Here is a 22,235-nt window from a genome sequence, read left to right as displayed (position 1 = left end):
TAGCTTTAAACGACACACTGGAGTGGCAAAAAGTTCTATAAAGACTGTATACATCTATAAAGCTCTATACTGCCCATAACTGCATAATTGTAACATTTGCATTTTTTGCCAATATTGAGTTAATACCGGGGATCATCACCCAATCATCAGTACTTTCATCCACCCAAATGAACTTTTTAAGTTTGTTCTGCAAAATGTGAAACAAATACCAAGTCGTTTTGTCTCATTGACTAAAATTAATGAATGTAATCGCATAACAGTCACACTGGAAATACACACTGGTGTCAAAGCGTAATATCAATCAATGTTGGTCTTATTTTTTTTTTTAACTATTCGTCCAGCATACAAGAAGAGCTGTAGAAAATTTCTTTGCAAAAGGATGAATTTTAAGTTATTGACACATTTTTGAAATTTCGTATCGTCTCCATACTAGCGCATGTTGCAAACTTTAAACTCCATTTTGTACAATGCCTACTTTTGTCGAATGTGACTGTTATGCAGTTATGGGCAGTATAGTTCTATAAAGCTTGAGGCCAAGCAACATTCTTGAAACGACATATCGAATGTCGCCATTTTACGCTTTTCCAGTCATTAAATTTTCTCTCAAGCTCGCAATTATCTTCAACTGGCTACTGTGTATGATTGTATCGTACATTTGTTTCTATTTTACCCTTGTTCACACAAAAGTTTTTGAATTATATTCTCATGAATGCAAACGAAGAATACCGTTCTACTGTTATGTTAAATAATCCATTTGAACGTCTGACTTTACAGTTATTGCGAGGTAAATGGAACTATTTGTTCCGATTCATTGTCATTCAGAAATATACCTAATTTGAGAAATTTCAAATGCATATCATTGAAATAGGTGGCAATGTTTGATATGCATGCGTTAACGTTTATCAGCAAGCGTGCCCATCACTGATTAGGAACAGATATGCATAAAACATTCGATTTAGCTAATTATATCTTCAAGCAGTGCACAACCATAGCCATTGAGAAGCATCCCGTACTTGGTTTAAAAATCTAAAGCAACCGAACAATTGTCCAAGTGCTATAAAGGTTTGGCTTTTGCTTGGTAGCCTCAGAGTTTTAAATGACTGCATCGCACGTCCCGCTTCGCTTTTCCAATTAGATATTACAGCACACGTCATCCTGTTGGATTGTGCATCATTCGTTGCAATGAGAAGCTTTTTGCAACCATGGCATGTTGTATACAACAAGCTTCCTGCAATATAACGCATAAGCCCTTTAAAATACACTCACAATACTAATTATGCAAGTACTTGTATTGTTATCACCTCAGTAATGTTAACGTTCAATTTCACCTCCTCACAGGACAAACCATGGGTATTTGCGCATCTTCTGCAACTACAGCGACGTCTCGGAAAGGAAGGGTTCCCGCTGGTGGAACAGACCTTCTTCCCCAACCCACGTGATATGGTAAGTAATAATACTAATACTTGAATTCTCACTTTCCAACATTTTAACAAATTGATTGATATTGAACCGATGTTGCTAAACATGTTACTGTCCTAATTTTTCTTTAAAATTCTGTGAAGTTTCGAATGAGTTGAATTGAAAGTAGTTCAATATACGTTTGATAACTGTGACATGTTTACGGACACTAATCGAACGAAATTCGATAGGGTAATTCGCTAATTGTTGCACACTACCCAAATTTTGAACAGTTTCTGACAATTTTATTATAAATCTTACTTAAGTAATTTTCGCTCAACGTAAACGTATGATGTAGATGCATATACATGTGTGTCACGATATTGCTCCAATTAAATTAAAAAATTATACATATTTCACGTCAAAAATATTGATTGAAAATTTTGTATCGCTGATGACACGAAAACTGCACAATTCTTAAAATTAATGTTAAGAAATTGCTGTTATGAAATAAGCTTTGCGGGCAAATCGACCACAAATATCAAAGGCACACCATAGTTACAAGAACTGGAAGGATGTCCTTAACAGTTACAGCCGTATCGTTACATTACCTATATTAAAGCTCTATTTTTGAAATTTTGAGTGAAATCGGATAAGTATTCTAAAAATTATAGATCTTATAGTAAAACTTGACCGTTTATTGAACAAAATTCCAATACTCAATAGTAGATCAAATAAACCCAGAACACTAACACATGGAGATTTAAAATACAATCGTGTTCTGGTTAATTTCTTCACTACAAAAATATATGAAAAATCTTTTTATGTAGTTGACGATGTTCAGGAATTCATCATACTTTGCACATATATTCTGACAAACGTTTTTTACTAATAAAAGAGCTGATTGTCAAATTGTTAGAAGCATATCACTATTTGATTCCTGAAAGGTTTCAGGTTTTTTTTTTCAATTTTCTCTAAAAATGTCTTCGATTATCCAATTTCAAAAAAATGCATCTATCGTGTAATACAAGTGGAAACCCTGATTGCCGTAGATGTTTGAATTTTCTTCGAGCCCATTAGTCTGCACAGCAATTTTAATGTGTTTTGTCATATGGATGGCTGATACGCTGCAGAAATAATGCTGCCAAAAAAAATTCGGTGTTACCTGGATGTCTTTCAACAGTGCTGTGCATAGGCCGTCCCTATTTTTGCAAAAATTGGAAATGTTAAAAGTTCATTATTGCAAAACGATCGTTTTAGCTGAAAAATCATCATGCCAAAATTTAAAGTCCGTATCTCAAGGCTATGTGGTCCCCCACGGGGCCAAAAGTTCTCAAAAATTGTATGGGGTAAGAACAATCATGATTTTTTTTCGAAGAGAAAATATCCTATTCTACTAAAATCGGTGATTTCAGGACCCTAAAGGTCCAAAAATGTACTTAGAATTGCGATATGTCTTTTCATTTCTGAATTATTGACAAGAAACTACCTAAAAATGAACATTTTGACCATTTTTTGAGAACCCTAAGGAAACCTGCCATGTTTCGTCCGATAACTCAAAAACGATGAGAGATATCGCAATTCTGAGCCCTTTAGTATTGTATGTATGTATGTAAGTATGTATGTATGTATGTATGTATCTCCCACTGACCGGCAGTGATTTTATGGAAGAAAATAGTCTGCATCTATTTTTAACTTTTACCCATAGACGCAAACAATGTTAGTCCTGGAGATGGAAGGTGATAGCTCTACTGCAAGTCCAACGACCCATTTTAAGTATGACAGGACTTCCACGTAATCTTGAGGGCGTTTTCTGAAACATCGATGCATCCGGATATCAATTGGATATATGAAATGCATTAACACTTCCTGAATGGTAAATATCCCATGTATATGAATAAAATGACGATTTTTAATCGGAAAGATCTCACCAAGTTCTTCATAGTCTGCCGTAATATAGTTGTACTCTTATTCCTCCAGCGGTGCAGAAACGACCAAAATAGGATTGATTTCATTGCCGCAAACACTTAAAACGGCGTGGAGCGATCAACCGAGTCAGCGATTACTGACATCACACCGAAACTCCCGAATGATACTACGCTGAAGAATTACACTTTCACACGCGAAAAACTGACTGGGTGGCGTAATACCAGTCAAACCACAAGCGAAATCGTCGAATAAAATTCGTTATGAGAACGCGCAAAATATGACAAGCGATTAAAGTAGACATCCATTCGCGGCAATGCTTACTTCGCCACCCACGTTTTTTTTCTCACTGGTTTGTCAAAATTCACTTTGCTTCAATATTTATTCACAATTCAGCATTCTAATCTAAGCAAAATCAACGCGTTCACACGTGACAAAACTTTCCGGGTGGCGTAGTACCGACCAAAAAAACCCGCAATTCTGAGCCCTTTAGGGTCCTAAAATCATCAATTTTAGTAGAATAGGGTATTTTTTCGCCGAAAAAAAAATCATGATTTTTCTTACCCCGGACCACTTAGACTTAAGATACGGACTTCCAATTTTGACATGATGGTTTTTAGCTAATACTAGCTGTACCGGTAAACTTTGTCTTGCCAAGTTGTGGTGGTTTGACAATTGTTATGGCCATTGCAGCACGGCACTCTAGATTGGTTTCATTTCGATAGTGTTGATTTTCTCTTCTCAGGTCATGAAAATCAGTACTTCATTATTTTCTTACTTTTTAGTTGATTTAATTAACTTTTTCTACTTATAAACACAGTCACCATGAATACGAATCAAACCATGCAAGAGTCATTCTTATCGCTTCAGCCCTTCTTGAGTTTTGCTGCCCCAAAGGGATTTCAAACTCATTTTTATATAGATGATGATCGTTTTGGGATGGCCTACTGTGCATGCTTCAAAATAGAATGGAATAGACGTACAATAGCTATTGATTGGGATAAACATTTCCGTCAGTATCAGCTTCCCGGTGGGTGATTGAATTTTTTATCCATGCAGGACAGTCCTGCAATAACATGAAGTAAATAAGGCTTTCGAACTTGGTTCATCAAACTCAGTAAAATAAAAATAAAATATTCAGTATAAGATAAAAACAGTAAGACAAAAGAAAATGCTCAATTTCCATCAACATTTTTATTATGGCTCGTTAAGCTGCCTTAACAGATAGTCGATTCATTAGGGAGATTAAAACATTTTTCCTCCACAACTTTTGCTTAACCTAGTCATATAATTATTTGTACTAAAATAATTTTCTTCAAGTACAAAAGAGCATCATCGCTTGACAAAAATACAAATAAATATTACCATGATTTATAGGAAAATATTCAGTATATTTGTCCTACTCGTGTGTAAAATAAATAGTATATGCTTCTCGCTAATAAATAGTATTATTAAAATTTATAAAATAGTAAATTTACAGAAGAGAATTCGGTACCCGAAGTAGGTTTTGATGGGTAAACGGAGGAGTGAATACACATAATGAATTAATTACAGCACTGAGAAAAAAAAACACGTCAACTAAAAACAAGACAGCCGCCCGCTCACGATCATTCTCGAGAGTTCACCTTACACTTTTGATACAGTGGTGACCGACGCCAGTGGCATTTAGCCGGTGATCCATCAATCAGATATCCTCGTGTAGGGATGCACGATCCAAAGTCCGATTCACAGGAAGCCCACGGTGTCCAATTGCAGGCTCCGATCGTTACATTACAGCTTCCGTGATAGCAAGGCTTGATCTCACACGGGCATCCTTTACGGTAGATACCGGCCAGTCCACGCTTCTCCACAATCGTCAGATCGCTATACTTGCGTACAAAGCTGCACAGTCCAACGTGGATGTCCCTGGCGGCAATCGCGTAAAGCTGATTCGGCTCAAGCCGTATGCCGCACATGGAATCCGACGGCGGTGTAATGAGCTTTCCCTGCTTCAGTAGCTTTTGTGCGCGTGGCGTCATCTGTAGAGGAATTTGAAAATTAAATTTTGAGCAACTGTTGCTTGCTATAGGTGCGTCATCTACTGCTTGTTTGTTACCTTGTATTCCTTTTTGATGGCTATCTTGTAAACGTTATTGTCGTTATGTTTTCGGTTGGATTTCCTAAGTACCTGGGCCACGATGACTGTAATGAAATTGAAGTGAAAATATTAACAATGATTTCATATAGCTCGACTCGACGTACACTGTGCGACGACAAACGCAGATTTTCGTACAAAATGACCAACTTTGAGATGCTTTAACTATGCTTTGCTTTGATGGATTGAGCTCAAGTTTTGATCCGGAACTACAAATATGCTGAATTTCGCGTATACGAAGTAAAAAAGGTTTTCGTTCACAAGTTTTGGCGTGACAAGGCATTCAAAATGTGAAAAAGTGATCTGACAGCAGTGCAGTACCCCTTTGATTTACACACGACTAGACTATTCTATTATTTTATTTTAAACAAGCTTATCCAATGAGAACTAAATGTTCTATTGATCAAATTTACTGCAAATTTTACAAGGAATTCGAATATGGAAACATATTTGAAGTTTACGGTTGTTTTTATGAGTTATAGTGGCAAATCTGTTCAAAAAGGCGTCAAAACGTTGTAACTTCACGGTAGATGGATAAATTAAAAGTGAAATCATGAAAAACATCCACAGCTCAGGCGATATTTGAACGCACTACGCTTATACATTAGACGAGAGCCTTATCAACTAATCTTAATTGTTACAAGGAAATTCAAATCCCATGTTTAATTTTCTCCAAACAAATCATATTCCAAGTAAACCGTTAATCATTTGCCAAAATAAGCCGTGGTCTCTGAAGGACAGGGAAGAAGAAGAATAATGCTAAAAAATAAAGTCTTATGCTGAACGGTAGGGATAATAGATATAATCATTTCCCCTGGTAAATTTAAAATGTTCAATTGCCCCCTGCGTGAAATTCACACTTAGCAATCATAAAACTTACCGTACTCGGCATCGCAGTAGGCCGTCTGTGCATGCTCCGGCAAACAACTGCATGCTTCGGTCGAACTCAGTTGCAGTATCACACCCAGCGTCACCAGCAGCGCCGCTGTCATCACATGGTAGGGATTCATTCTCGTTTGTAACATGGTACGGTGTGGACACCTAAGCAGAAAGAGGATGCAGAAAAAACGCATTTAATAATAAATGCAACATGTTAATCATTGTTCATTTCATGGTGGTCGGTGGCAATGCCTACTCTGTTTGATATTTTGAAACATAATGACCAGGGACATAAATCATCGTCAGCCGTATCGATATGTTCATAACATATGCAAATAAAAGCGTAGGTACATATATAAGATTGAAACATTGGGCTTGATTGATTTGTTTCAATCTTTGAATTGCCTTGTTCAAAGGCAATTGAAAAAGTAGGAATACTCTGTTAAGCAAATGGATCCAATAAACCTTGTCCTTAATATGAAGCTCTAAGTATGGAGGACACCGAAAGGGATTTTTCTTCATCTATATAAATAAAAATGGAATGGTGTTTGTTTGTCACGAATAGGCTCGGGAACGGGCCAACGGATCTACGCCATTCTTTCAGTATTTCATTCGTGCAGGGCTCCGACGTGTTCGTACGAAAAAAATAATTGGGAAAATCGACCGGGAAAGATTTGCAGAAGAACAAACCGTGTAGCCGATGCAGTAAATTGAACCCAACCCTCTGGGTTAAATTCGTACGCAGGTGCTGGATCTTTTCGTTATGATATTTGCTTGACATCCGTAGGCTTAGAGTGTTTCGGCATGCACGATACATAGAACACTGAACTTAAGAGCAGGCATTGTACCAGGTGAGACGTAACGCCAGAAAGAATATAAAGAAGAAGTATGGATGCCAACCGAAGCGATGATTCAATCGTATTTTCGTCGCAGTATGTCAAGATCATCCAATCTGTATTAACATTCATTAACACTTGTATCGAATCACAAATGATTCGAGTTTGGTAAGCCATTTGTTTGTTCTTTGATTCTAGCGTCTAAGTGTTAAGGACAAACTTCTTGAAATCCCGCTTCAACAGCGCACCAGAACTTTAGACGCACAAATCTCAAGAAGCAAGCCTCAAACAACATTGAATTTTATTATTCTGTTCTTGCTCACTTGTAATAAGCTTAAAATAATAAGCTCAGGTGCGCTGGTTTTGTTTACGAAGAGATTTGTGCCCTCAAAATCGTGAGTAGGTGCCAAAGTCGGCCATTGTGGCGGCCATCTTGGGATTCTAACAAGTCTGTCCTTAATAAACAAATTGAAATACAAGCATGCATCATTCTGTTTTGCCATTAACTTTAAGAATTAATCGAATAAGGATATCAGTTCAACAGAATTATTGTTATTTATATATCGAGTTACAAAACATACATTTTTGCATCAGGAGAATCATTTAAAACGTCCATACACGGTCAGAAAATTTACTAGTTTTTGAGCTAAAGTGGGACAAATAAAATGAGTAGGTAATCTAATTCTATTTCTAATAGAAAGAGCTCATTTTTCTGAGTAGAACGTGATTTTATTACTTTCCAATACCTTTGTTTTGATGGTGAAATAAACAAAACAGTTTTTATTTTTGTGGATAAAATGACAGTTCAATCGATAAAATGACAGTTCATCCCGAACAAAAAAATCTCCATACAAACTTTAAAGGCATTTTAAACATAGTTCCCGGGCACCAAAAATGATGAAATTTTGGATTTAGACTAATTTTTGGACGGAGATTCCGATTATGGAATAATCTGGATACCCCTAAAGAACCCAATTACGAAAAACCCCGTTCAGAGCGATCTTTTCTATCTACACAAACATGAATCAGTAACAACCACGTGCGAGTCCTTGAAAAAGATCCAATACGGATCGAAACGTCTATGTAAAAGAACATAAGATGTTTTTGATCTCATAATCGGACTGAAAAGCCAAGAAATACTCCGAAGAATACACCAAGAACAGTCGTAATCAATCAGTAAAATATCTCCCTACGTACATATTTGGCTTTTCAAAACCAACCAAAATATAACTGCAGTATCTATTCGGTAGTTTATTGCAATTAGGACAAAAAGCTAAGGAGCGAAAAACAACTCAATTGTTCGTCTAGTAGTCTGGGCTATAGGTGCCAATGAGAAGGCAAATATCTACCGTTCTACACTTCTAGTGCAGCTACCATTTGACCATGAAATCGTAGCACTTTTATCGATTTCTATAAGATAATAAACAATGACCACACAAATGAATGCTTCGCATATTTGCTGTCATCTGCTCTACAGACCACTTGGAACAGCATCGTAACAAGTGAGAATTTATGAGAGCACCGATGAAATGAATAACGATCATTGATTGTAGATATGATCAAGGGTTAGAATTGTTTGAGGGAGTATCATGGGCTGCGGTCGTCGAGTTAGCGAACGTGAGGAAAAATTAATTGCAACAAAAATTGACATTTCAAGGCTGCGTGATATAATGAACAAATGTTTCTTTGTATTTGTTTGTACTTGAGCAGACTTCCCTGTTTCATATGACTACATAAATGTAACAAAAATCCTTCTATTAAATTGTACCCTGTATGGGAAACAGGTCATAACCAAGGTCATAACGCACCGTCCAAGCAAACGTGGTCATGTAAATATAGTTAAGCTGAGCTTATGGACGTCTTACATTAAAGTTTTACTTTTTAAGTGCTAAAACATTGCAGGGGGCAGGACGTCTTCTGGTGTGAATTAATACGCCTGTTGATATTTTCAGCTTTTGCTTGTAATCCCGTGTAATAAAATACCAAGGGGCTCCACCTAACAATTAAATGCAGTCAAAGGAGGCACATGTTACTTTATAAGTTGATTTCATATATGGCACTGCATGAAATTCTCTCCTTCTCTTTCAGTCTTACGGAAATTTTGTAAACAACAAGGTCAAGAAACGTCAAAATCTCATACAAAATCAAAACAGTGCTGGGCCTTATAATCAGCTGTTAAATTCCATCGGCTTCAAATTAGATAATCTTTCTAAATGTGGTAAATTGCCGCTTGTTTGCCGATAATAGACAATTTTAATAGGTGATTTATTTTTGCATATTTGTTTATAAATAATTATCAGGGAATCTTCTAAGCATCTTGCGACCTGCATATACAAAGCTTCCATAATCCTGAAGATTTGATAACGTCATTGAAGAAATACTAAAACCATATTTAAATTCACACAACTCAAAGCAAATATGGAGAGCCTGAACTCTCCATTTAGGTAAACGTTATGCAACCTTAAACTGTATTCTAAAACCCATTTCACGAAATAGTGAAACAATATTTGTCTCCCTAATGAAGGAACTGAACATCATTAGTTACTTCTTGGAGATGAGGGATCCATGTGGGCCGAAGGTAAACAATCGTCACCAACGGAATGCTTCCAGCGAATTCCTCCCTAGATGACACACACGAACAATTCGCACCGCCACACAAGGGGCACGCGCTTTCAGCGTTTAATTCCGGGCAATCCGTCCATTCATCAGCATTTCAACCAGCTGGGCGCGCGCTCGCTGGTGCTGGTCGTGTAAGCGTAAGCGATGCTCAAAACAAAACCACCAGAAATATGACTCAATTAATGTTGTATTTTTATTGCGTCTTCTTCGTCAGGGAGCGACGCGGTTCCATTTGATTTCATCGGCTAAATATAGCACGCGGGATCATACGGCGTATTCCAACCGGCAGTCAATGAATGCTACTGAAGCAGATTGTGGGAATATAGGTAGGCACTAGGCCGGTTTAAAATTATTTATGCCCAAAACTGATGGTGTTATTGTTTGACATCAACACTTTTAGCATTGGTACATTCATCTATTCTTGTTTAATGTTTGGCACTCTTCATATTAGAAACGTCGCTTCTAAACACGTGATGGTGCTTAATTGGCTTTACCTAAAACGTGTTGGGTAGCCCAGTACCAACTAAGACAAAGCTGGGACAGTGCGTTAACGAATAACAAAAAATCATGATGGACAATTACAGATATCTTTGATTAATAGCTACCATTAACTAAACAGTCACAAGGTTCAGTTTTGTAAGAAGTTCCTAACGCTTGTTGTTATGAATAGTGAGATTTAACCGCTACAAAAATCACCACTCCTCAGTGGTCCCATCTAGCTGAACATAAAGTTGCATGTCTAAACGATTAGTTTTATTGTAATTATTATAGAGTTTTGGCATTTCTCAGCAACAATTGCTGGAAACTTTCGCCTACCCCGGGCAATCGGAACGCCTGTGGATCTCATTGGCCGGTTTGCTTATATCCTAATGAGTCTGCTTCAGATGTACTATCAGATTTTCGGAAACCGCCTAACTATACTACAGGTTCCCAGAATCACCGCTTTCAGGATGCTGTTCAGGTCCTTCTTCAATTCCAGCTCGTCTAGGGAACTTAGGAGAGATTTGGGGATAACTCCGGTTGCCAAGAGGACATCCGGAACTATACGGACGTCCTCCAGGTGCCATAACTCCTCCGTTAGGTCGTGGTACTTCATTATCTTGCCGGAGAACGTTTATTGGACATTATGGTCTAACGGTACAGCGATGTCGATGAGGGTTATCCGCTTCATCCTTTTGTCGTGAACCACAATGCATTGTCTAACCAGTTGGCACGAATGAGAACATCCGTTACGATCTCGCGATCCCAGTACAGCTCCATGCAACTATTTTCCAGAACCGAGTCTGGCTGGTACTTGTAGCAGGGTACAAATTGTTGGGAATAATCTAACCACTTTAAATTTAATGTGTATCGCCAATACCAATACTTCCCACCTTTATTTGTACCTTGAGCATCTGAATAAAAACATCAATCTGTAGTCAAACGTCAACCGAGTTGCAAGCGTTTTATTTACTCGCTCTCACAGGTCATGGGCCCAGCCTACGCCCTAACCTTGAAGGTGCACGTTTTTTTTCGGCGCGAATTCGGCTGGTCGGTGCGAGTAGCAAAAATAGTCGCGAAAAATTAGTTTCGTTTTTCGTCGTTTTTTCTCGAGCGTATCTGAATCGCGGCAGTGATGGAAGAGGATAGAAAAATCTATCTCTTCGACGGCTCCAACTATGCGAACTGGAGCTTTCGCATGGAGGTCCATCTAGAAGAGCTGAATATGCTGCAGTGTATTCAGGAGGAGGCAGAGGCGGTGGCGGAACACCAACCGCAGGCAACGGATACCGAAGCAATGCGAACGGAGAAGGAACGAAAGTTGGCGGATCGGAGGAAACTGGATGTGAGGTGCAAGTCTGTGCTAGTGCGGAACATCGCTGATTCCCAGCTTGAATGTATCAAGGGGAAGCGGACGCCCATGCAGATTTGGATGACGTTGCAGAACACATTTGCCCGTAAAGGAATCTCCGGTCAATTTTACCTTCTCAAGAAACTTTCGGCGATGAAGTTCGATGAATCCGGATCGTTGCAAGCCCATCTTATGCTCTTCGATCGGATGGTGAGCGACCTCGATTCGGCTGGAATAAAGCTACAGGATCAGCTGGTAGTGTTTTACCTGCTTCAGACGATGCCTCCATCCTACAGCCAATTAGTGACAGTATTGGAGACTCTCTCCGCGGAACAATGTACATTGGACTTTGTTCGGGCGCGATTATTGAACGAAAGTGTGAAACGGGACAACTCCCACGATGGGGGTGGCGGTAGTGATTCGACAGCGTTTGCGGGAAAGCGTGGCCCCCCCGGCGGACAGAAAATTAAGTGTTTCTTTTGCGGGAAGATTGGCCACAAGCGATCCGAGTGCCCGTCACGGAAGAATGTGGAATCGGGGAAAGATTCGACGAAAACCGCCAAGAAGAAACAGAACGCTCACTTCAGCGAAACGGAAGTGACCTTCATCAGTGATTCCCAACGCGAAAACGATGGTGACAGTGCGAAGCTAAAGTGGATTCTTGACTCCGGGGCTTCCGACCATATGGTCTGTGCGAGAAATTGGTTGTGTGATGTGCAGAAGCTTGAAGAGCCGGTGATAATCAAAGTTGCTTCGGGTCAGACTCTGCAGTGCCGGTATGCCGGGAAAGTGAACATGGTAGCGAATGTTGGTGAACGGGAAATTAAGTGCACGGTGGAAAATGTGCTGTTTGTCCCGGAACTGAGCTACAACCTGTTTTCGATCCGGCGTGTGAGCCAGCTGGGTATGCAGGTAGTGTTTGACAAAGACAAGGCATTGATCAAGCGTGATGGAAGTGTAGTGTGCACCGGCAGTCGTCACGATCGATTGTATGAACTGAACGCGAAAATCCAGACCGTGTCGGAAGTGTTTGTGGCAGAAAAGTCTATTAGTGGTGAAGAGCTTTGGCACCGGAGGTTCGGTCACATCGGTTGTACCGGTTTGAAGAAGATTTTGAGTGCGGATATGGTCCAGGGAATGAATCTGGAGAAGAAAGCGGTGCGTGGAGACCAGATCTGTGAGCCGTGTATGGCAGGGAAGCAGACTCGGATGCCCTTCATCGACATGCCGCTGCCCAGAAGTACCCGACCCCTCGAGCTCATCCATAGCGACGTCTGCGGAGCGATGACACCGGCGGCGTGGAACGGTAAGCGTTATTTTCTTAGTTTCACGGATGATTACACACATTTTTCCGCGGTGTACTTTCTAAACACCAAAGACGAAGTACTCGAAATGTTCAAAACGTACGTCGCCATGGCCGAAAACCATTTTGACAGTCGCATATCACGTTTGAGATGCGATAATGGAGGCGAGTACGTCGGCCAGGAATTTCGAGATTTCTGCAGGGTCAAAGGGGTTCAGATCGAATTCACAGTCCCTTACACCCCGCAGCAGAATGGGGTTAGTGAGAGGCTGAACCGCACCATCATGGATAAAGCCCGCGCGATGATTACAGATTCTGGTATGAGCAAAACGATGTGGTGTGAAGCGGTTCTCACGGCGGTATATCTGATTAACCGTAGTCCGACGGCGGCCCTAACAGAAAATCGTACACTCTATGAAATGTGGTACGGCCATAAGCCAGACGTCTCAAAACTTCGGATCTTTGGTAGTAAGGCTTTCTCTTTTGTCCCCAAAGAGAAGCGGAACAAATTGGATTCTCGTAGCATGGTTTGTCGCTTCGTAGGGTACGGTGTAAACGGGTACCGCTTATGGGATGGCCGGAAGATCATAATAGCGAGGGATATCGTAGTCGATGAGGTAGCATGGCAGCGTTCAAAAGATGGCCAAAGCGATGTTTCGAGTGCAGCGCAGCGAGACTGTGAACAGTTAGCGAGACCGTCCAGTGAAGTCGAACCGGAACCAGGACCGGAGCCGCAACAGCAGAACCCTCAAGAGGAGATCGAAGAAGATGAAGTTCCAGTCTCGGTTCCAGTTGATCCGGAAGAAGCAGCAGCCCGAAGGAGTCAGCGTGTTCGGAGGCCACCGGTACGATTGAATGATTACCTGTGTGTCGCATACGCATTGAATGCCGAGAATTTCGTCGAGGAGGTTCCGGACAGTATTGAAGAGTTGCAAAACCTGGAAGATTGGCCTGAATGGAAGGTAGCTGTTGAAGAGGAGTTACGATCACTTGCGGAAAACAATACGTGGCAGTTAGTTGACCTCCCTGAAGGCAGGAAGGTCGTCGACAACAAGTGGGTGTTCCGGTTGAAGCTCCATCCGGACGGAACTATCCAAAAGCGGAAGGCACGGCTGGTCGCTAGAGGTTTCACGCAGCGATACGGCCTTGATTACCTGGAGACGTACTCGCCAGTGATTAAAATGTCGACTGTGAGGATGATGTTAGCCTTCGCCAACCAACATAACTATGCTGTTCATCAAATGGATGTCACCGCCGCTTTCCTCAATGGTAGCTTGTCCGAAGACATCTACATGCGCCAGCCCAGAGGATTTGAAGAGGGGAATAAGGTTTGCAAGCTCCGCAAATCCATCTACGGGCTGAAGCAAGCATCCAAATCTTGGAATGATCGTTTCAACGTTTTCGCCGCTCGGATTGGGTTTCGCCGTTGTGAAGAAGATACATGTCTGTACGTACGCAATGGGAAATCAGGACCTGTATATCTATTGCTGTACGTTGATGACGTTCTAATAATCGCGAAGGATGTTGGTGAAATTGGAGTTGTTAAACGGTTGCTGCAAGAAGAGTTCAGGATGCAAGATCTCGGGGAAGCGGAGATGTTCCTCGGTCTACGAATCGAACGTGACAAGGAGTCCGGCATCATGAAGCTTAGCCAGCAGAGTTACGTCGAAGCAGTGTTGAAACGATTCGGAATGGTGTTGTGCAAGCCCACGTCCACTCCAATGGAAGCTGGTCTGCAGCTGCAGAAGGGAAGCGATGACAACCGCCTCGATAAGCCGTACAAAGAACTTCTCGGGTGTTTAACGTACTTGATGACGACTTCACGCCCGGATCTAAGTGCGGCTGTATCGTATTTGAGTCAATTTCAATGCAAGCCCACGGAAGCGCACTGGATCCACCTAAAGCGGATTCTGCGTTACGTGAACGGCAGTTCATCGCGCGGCTTGGTGTACAGAAGAAGTAAAGAGGCAGATCAGCAGATCGTCGGCTTTGCTGACGCGAATTGGGCAACAGATGAGAATGATCGTCGGTCCGTGTCCGGATATCTCTTTCGGATTTACAATGCTACAACTTCTTGGACTACTAAGAAGCAGCGAACGATTGCCCTGTCGTCAACGGAGGCCGAGTGTTCGGCACTTGCGGATTGCATCTGTGAAGCCATTTGGATATGCAAACTTTTTGATGAACTGAGTATTCGTGATCAGAAGCCAGTTGAAATATTCGAAGACAACCAATCAGCTATCGCCATATCCGAATCAGAAGCACCGTCAAAGAAGTTGAAGCATACAGCAGTGAAGTTGAAGTTTATCAAGGAATGCGTTGAAGAGCAGAAAGTGGTCGTTAAATACATCCCATCCGGAGATCAGCCAGCGGACATGCTAACAAAGGGCCTTCAGCCAATTACCTTTAAGAAGCACTGCATTACTTTGGGAATACAAGAGTGATTAGCTTAAAGAGGGGTGTTGGGAATAATCTAACCACTTTAAATTTAATGTGTATCGCCAATACCAATACTTCCCACCTTTATTTGTACCTTGAGCATCTGAATAAAAACATCAATCTGTAGTCAAACGTCAACCGAGTTGCAAGCGTTTTATTTACTCGCTCTCACACAAATCTGTCGACACAGTTGTGCTTTAAAGCAAGCTGTTGATGTTAAATCTTGGACTATAGAGGTAGCTACCACTGCACTGAACAGCCTGCAACGACATGCTCGATCGTTTGCCCTGCTGAATTGCACTTCCTACAGCGGTCCTCCACGCCTTACTTTTTAGTTGATGAAATGTTCTACAAAACTTATGATCACTTATTTGTCACCAACTTTGCCAAAGAAACCATATTGTTCTTTTTTGTGTCTCAAGAGATTTTATTTTTCAAAGAAAGCAATATTTTGAAGAAGCACAAATCTCGTACCTGATACTACTTGCACCGACAATGAATGGTCCCTAACCGATGCGCTCTGCCTTCGACCGCGGGTATCGGGAACCTCCGGAAGACGTGCGATTATGCTGTGCCAGTGACCAGCGAGTAGGTACATAACGACAACTCACTCAGTCAAACGCGGTTTGAATGCAAGAACGTTCGTTTCTGAGGCTGGGCCCGGTAGGATTGTGTGGTTTTAGCTCGATTACCGATTACCGATGTTCCCTGTTTCTGACTGCGGATATCAGGAACCACCGGGAGATATTTACACACACGTGCAATCAGGATATGTACCGGTGTCTAGCAAGTCAATTTTGCAGTCACAATGGTGTGATTGTATAGGAATGAATACTCATTTTTGAGATTGGGCGGTTATGGTTTTGTGTGGTTTTACGCCCACTTATTGGACACCGTAATCGATGAGCCCTGCATCCTGCATCCGTCCGCGGACATTTGGAAGCCCCTAAAGATATATAGACTAACGTAAAAGAAGGATCTGTTACACGATGATCCACGAGTACCCAACGCTAATAGTACTAAGTCACACGTGACGTGATCCTGGAACGCTCGTTTCTGAGGTTGAGGCCCAGTAAATATATAGGGTGTGCTCCCACTCTTTGGATACTCTAATCAATGCGCCCTGCGTCCGTCAACGAGTATTTGGAAGATCTGTATAGCGCCAATCCGACAGACGAATCCAGGACTCCGGGTGTTCGCACCCGAAAGGAACTCGATGTGGCTCACATAGACGACTGTTGGAGTGCAGTCAAAGTAGTCATCAACGAGCCAAGAGCCTCGTCGGATACGTGGAAAGGAGTGGACGTAATGATTTGTTTGGCGAGGGGTGTAAAGGTATTTTGGAAGAGAGTAATGCATCACAGGCAGTAATGCTGCAGCATGAAATCCGGCAGAACGTGGAACGATACAAACAGAAGCGGAAGCAACAGACTCACCTTTTTTTGACGAGGTGCGAGGAAATAAAACTGTCAAAAAATGGAGATTCAACTCATCTCTAACGCTTTTGTGCTGCGAGCCGAAATGAAAGGAATAAGAAAAGGGGCCTTTTAACGAATAGAAGGGAGGTGATAGAAAGGTGGAAGCAGCACTTCGATGACCACTTGTAAGGTGTGGACTCTACACTGGACGTGCGTAGGCACAGAGGTCCAATGCAACGACAGACCAGAGAGTACGGTGGGAGGACCGAGAGGAAATGTGTGTTACGGCAGCAAACTGTTAGCTCAGTTTAATCATAATTTAATGTAGAACTAAATATATAAAAATAACGAGCTACTCAAATTACACTCTGATGCGATTAAATAGAGTGTCCCAAATCAAAACAATAAGAAAATATTACATTATTACTTACTTGTGGGACTACCACCGTCAGCAAAATTTGCAGTATATTTTCTTACACCTCCATGACATCATTTTCAAATAACTAGGGAAGTGGTTCCTTCACGCTTCATGTAATCAAATGCGACTGTATTTATTTGTATTTCCTGGTAACCTTTCTGTTTAGCTGCTCATACCTACTAACTCACGCTGATCGGACCGGACCAACTAAACGATGTGCAACCCTTCCCCTAACGAGTCCACACGATATTTGCATCATTGCTAAATTGTTCATATAATTCGGCTTGCACGAGGGAGAATTTTGTGCCACCTCCATACTATGTATTGAAAGGGCGTGCAGTTTCCATTTGTGTTCAATTCGCTCGGTTCAAAAGTAAAAGTTTGCCGGGTGGAAAATGCAAATTATAGGTAGGTATGTGTTGTTTTCATATTCACTCTTGCGTTTTATTGCAATAGGAGTGAGCCCAGCGGTCAGCAAGATATTTTTCAATCGGCAGTTTCTTGGGTAACATTTATTTAACAATACATAGGTATATTCAGTTTCTAATGCACTCATTCTACAGAGGCCTCCCTCACTCTTCCTCTGCATTGCGTAACGACCCAACAGGGACCGGGCCTGCTTCTCATTCTATAGTGTTATATGGGTAAGCCCGCAGTTTTTAACTGAGTATCCGTATGTCGTGTTGCAGGGTTAACATGATTGCTGAACCGCATGTTTTTCACTTCGGCTACAGAATCTATCAGCAAAGACAAACAGATGTCACACTCTGCTCACCTTTTATTGTTCCTCTTTTTAACGGTTGATTCAAATGCTGACGTTTGCTCACTACCACCACCTGCTTGGTGATTTGCGAAACACAGTGTAATTAGATCTGGGCGATATATTATTTTGTCGTAACGATGCTTTTTATCGCAATTTATTCCAAGTAATACGTCTGTGTTCTTGTGCTATCAGTTTAAAATTAAGGTGTGCTAAACGTTTACAGTACAAATCATTCATGTTGAATTCAAATTTCATATAATTAGCTGTTGTAAAATAACACATTATGATAAATGCAAGCACATACGTGATAATTTGAAAAATGGCATTTATATGTTCATTGCTCATCATAAGTAGCGCCTTCTATCACGACAGACATGACATTGCATACAGAGGAATTGCATATGCAAGCACACATGGGCAGGTGACAAAAGCTAATATTATCAGACAATCGCTATTAACTTTTAATTCCCAGTTTACACACAGTCATTCGTTGTTTATGGTGTGACTTTCGTGAGTGAAATAAGGAAAGCGCAGGGAAGTAAACAATTTGTCCGATAGCGTCGGGGTCGAACCCAACATGTCATGATCAAACACCAGTCTATACTGCAAATCTTGAAGTTAATTTAAGCGATAATAATTGAAATGGATCTTTGGTCACCTAAAGCTGTGTAATTAAACTAAATGCAGTGATCAATTATTCATTAATCGATTTATTCTATAGCACGAACAATAAATGTTGGTATGGACACACATCATCATAAATGTTGGCATGGACACACATCATAGACCGGTTAGACAACGTGAAAGTAAATTCTAGAGAATTAGTAATAGCTTAGTTAGTGACTCATCGATTTATATCATTCGGTCTTTACAAGACGATTTGTCTAAGAAACATACTATTTTCAGTGAAAAGTGCTGTCCATTATCTAGCACATTCTCAAAAGATAGACATTGTTCAATCGACAGCTCTAAAATCAGCTCTGCAGGTAGATATAACCACCATCACAGTAGGCAGACGGTAATTATAAACCTCAACGCCTACCACCCAATTGAAACGCAAAACTCGAAAGTGGTATGTTCCCACCTCCACAGCACAGCCAGTGGCCACTTGAACTACACAACAACAGTCTGTAAATCTTTTCGTCATAGAAAAAAGTTGAACCGGCAAAAGCTATGGAGCAGCCAGCCAAGTATGGCGCGAGCCACGGTTATCTTGTGCAGTTCATTGTATGTATGTATACGATATTTGCTACAACAACGTCCAGACAGCTGACCTAAAGTGCCCCCACTTGAGTACATTTTTTTAAATTTAGGGCAGCCTTGAAGCAAAAATCTAAGGAAATTTTAGTTTACTGTTCATGTCAGAACTCTAGGTATGAATGCCCCTCTGGTTCCATTAATTCTCTTTTCACGCGAAACATGTTTGAACTGATAGATCAACAATTTGATGACAAATATTTTCGCTCATCCATGTAAATCTCAACGTTTTCATCTCATGTCTTGATCAACTCTTTTCAGCACTTTTATTGTAACTACATAAAAGTATCGATTTTCGTGGCTTCGGTTAGCCATGATTTCAGAGCAGTTAGGTAGTAGTTGTATTTAAAAGCTTTTTGCGGTTTCAACTTATGTAAATTTTGCGGTGAGTCTGCGGCGAGTACGATGACATCACTGGCTCGTACCTGTACGATTGAGCCGCATCTTTCGGTTTTATCTGCTGTGTGAGGTGAGGACGTTTGGAAGCAAACCTCATGGTTGCTTTATTTTCTAGTAGTCATTGACAGGATTGCTGAATATGACATACCGCTTTTCCATACAAACGCGCATTTATACAAAATCACATGTGACAAATTCCTCTGAAAAGAAATATCATTTTCAGAGGAAACTCCGAAATATTAATCTATATCTATCTATATCTATATATATATAAATGCAGTGGCATACGTGGGACCGCGCATAACTTGCGAACGGAAGGTCCGATTTTGATCGTCTTAGTTTTGTTCTGTTAGTTTTCACCCAAGGAAGGTTTATGAGGCAAAAAACACGGAAAAATTGAAAGTTTGTGAAAATCGATCTTCCATACATTTTGTGACCGGGGACTTGGTCTTGGATAGAAACTTGAAGGGTCAAAAAACGCAGTAGGCAAGACAAAGTTTGCCGGGTACAGCTAGTGTATATATAAAAATGAGTTTGAAGTTCCTTTGAGGCAACAAAACTCACGAACGGGTGAACCGATCTGGATGACTTTTGCATGGATTGATTCGTACTCATGGTTGCTGTGTTTATAAGTAGTAAAAATTATGAAAATCAACAAAAAACAGTAAGAAAATTGAAAAATAGCTGATTATTCATGATCTGAGAAGAAAATCAACATAATCGAAATAAAACCAATCTAGAGTGCGGTGCTAAATGAGTTCAAAGGCTGTCAAACCACCACAAGATTGGCAAGACAAAATTTGCCGGGGCAGCTAGTTCCTTATAAGGATAAAAGTAAACAATTGTATCTTAGGGGTCGTTCACAAATTACGTCACGCCCTTAGGGGGGAAGGGGGGGCGGTTCCACGACGTGACAACCCTAACAAAAAATATTGAGGTCCCATACAAAAAGTGTGACATAGGGTGGAGGGGGGGGGGGGGGTTGAAAAAGGTCGCTTTTTGCGTGACATAATTTATGTATCACCCCTTACCTCCAAATGAAGGCTGAGAGTACTTAAGTTAAATGTGCTAATATGAAATTTAAACATAGGGTAAATGGGTATAATGCACCCCACCGGATCATCACGCTTCCTCAATTCTCCAGCGATTTGAGTGCGCTAAAATCAAAAACAAATCTGAAATATCAAAGGATAATTGACACCCAACTGGGAAAAGGAATAAAAATATCAAAAAGACTAAAAACAAGGGTTTTGAAGCAATATTCCACCGCTCGTAAGTAAACTTCATTGTAAACGATACAACTTAAATGTTGTGACGTGTCTAACCCCTTCACGAGAAACGGATCAGCTAGGTCTCAGTTAAGGAGAGGAGAAGAAGAAGTAGAGAGCTGCGCACGTAGTGCCAGTGTTGGAAATCCGATTTCCTCCCCGGCTGGTTTGTCGGATGATGTATTGAACGGAGTGTGGTTGATGAAAGCCATCAACCAAAATTGAGATGGGTTCTCTGCGACAGAGGTGTCTGCGCAGCAGCATGAATCCATCATTGCCTTTGCGTCCTCGAAGTCCAACATCAGCAAGGACATCAAGCAGGCCCTGCTGAGATTTCGAAAGCCAATGATGGCAGCCAAACAAGACCATGAGAAACCCGTGGCAGTAATGCCAGCAAGTCAGACCCCAGCATCTCTGAAGCAATACCTTCTTGGTGGTTCCGGAGAGACGTAGGGTTTGGCGACCATAGGAATGTGTTTTAGTGGGCCGAGGAGAGAGTAGTCCTGGCTTCTACTATTGTTGTAGAAGACGGCCTTAACCCCACACTACCCTAACCTTCCAATTAGGATGTTTGTTGAGCAGATTTTTCCCCCTATGGTTTAGAAGAAAAAAAAAAGACGCTGGGGCCAGGCGTCTCGGAATGCTAGGAAGGCTGGACTTGAAAAGGCCGGCCTGTCCCGGATTGAATGGAACAGGGAGTTGCGGCCGTTGCTAAGCTCTCATCAACCACAAGTTATAGAGAATCAGAGGGAGGACCCCCCTTGGACCACAGTTCCCCCTTAGACCGAACAGTCTAAGTACTCGGATAACTTGAAGGAGATGAGGAGTGACGCCAAGCTCGTGGATTTGGAAGCCGACGTACACAGTGTTAGACGTACTCGTACGAACGAAATGATCATCCAGCTCAAACAAGGTAAGAAGCGCAAACGCGCCGGAAGAAGTCCATGGCGAGGATGTCGAGGCGAGGACTCTTACAGCGGAGGCAACCAGCCACGGAAGGGCCCGGCAGGGACGCAGGTAGCCTTGGTAGACACAGAAGAGCCGTAACGGACAAATCACAATGCATGTATCACAGCTTAACCTGAATCACTGCATAATGGGGAAAAATAGGTATAAAACGCGAAAAAAATCAATGTCTCTGATCGGAGTGGATGGATTCGAATGAATTTTCGACACAAACAGCAAGAATCTCTACAGTTTCAGATATGCAGGGTATCATTCGCCACACGATGCTGGGAATCAGTGTATTGGTCCATTTTTACTCCACTCTATCTCTTTATCACCTTTTGGGGAAAAATCCTGGAGTACCTTTATTCGGAACATAGCGGAATCCATTATCAAGGTAAT

At 41.3% G+C, this 22,235-nt stretch overlaps 2 protein-coding genes across 2 annotated transcripts in view; one reads left to right on the top strand and one right to left on the bottom strand.

The window, feature by feature from the left end:
• Window positions 1-543: 543 nt before the first annotated feature.
• The window catches only part of LOC115266521 (synapsin), a 65,136-nt gene continuing 43,444 nt past the window's right edge, over window positions 544-22,235 (top strand). The window contains exon 1 of the mRNA XM_062844038.1: window positions 544-1,443. Coding sequence (XP_062700022.1) covers window positions 1,309-1,443 — 135 coding nt within the window. The 5' untranslated portion in view covers window positions 544-1,308. The remainder of the gene's footprint in view (window positions 1,444-22,235) is intronic.
• Window positions 4,500-22,235, bottom strand: part of LOC109406946 (tissue inhibitor of metalloproteinase) — a 46,425-nt gene continuing 28,689 nt past the window's right edge. The window contains exons 2-4 of the mRNA XM_029873253.2: window positions 6,339-6,499; window positions 5,420-5,505; window positions 4,500-5,342 (exon numbers count right to left, since the gene is read on the bottom strand). Coding sequence (XP_029729113.1) covers window positions 4,932-5,342; window positions 5,420-5,505; window positions 6,339-6,483 — 642 coding nt within the window. The 5' untranslated portion in view covers window positions 6,484-6,499 and the 3' untranslated portion in view covers window positions 4,500-4,931. The remainder of the gene's footprint in view (window positions 5,343-5,419; window positions 5,506-6,338; window positions 6,500-22,235) is intronic.

Source organism: Aedes albopictus, unplaced genomic scaffold (genome assembly GCF_035046485.1).
Source record: "Aedes albopictus strain Foshan unplaced genomic scaffold, AalbF5 HiC_scaffold_77, whole genome shotgun sequence".
NCBI classification, from domain to species: Eukaryota; Metazoa; Arthropoda; class Insecta; order Diptera; family Culicidae; genus Aedes; species Aedes albopictus.
The sequence above is the reverse complement of the archived record's forward strand: the minus strand, read 5'-3'. Positions and strand labels throughout refer to the sequence as shown.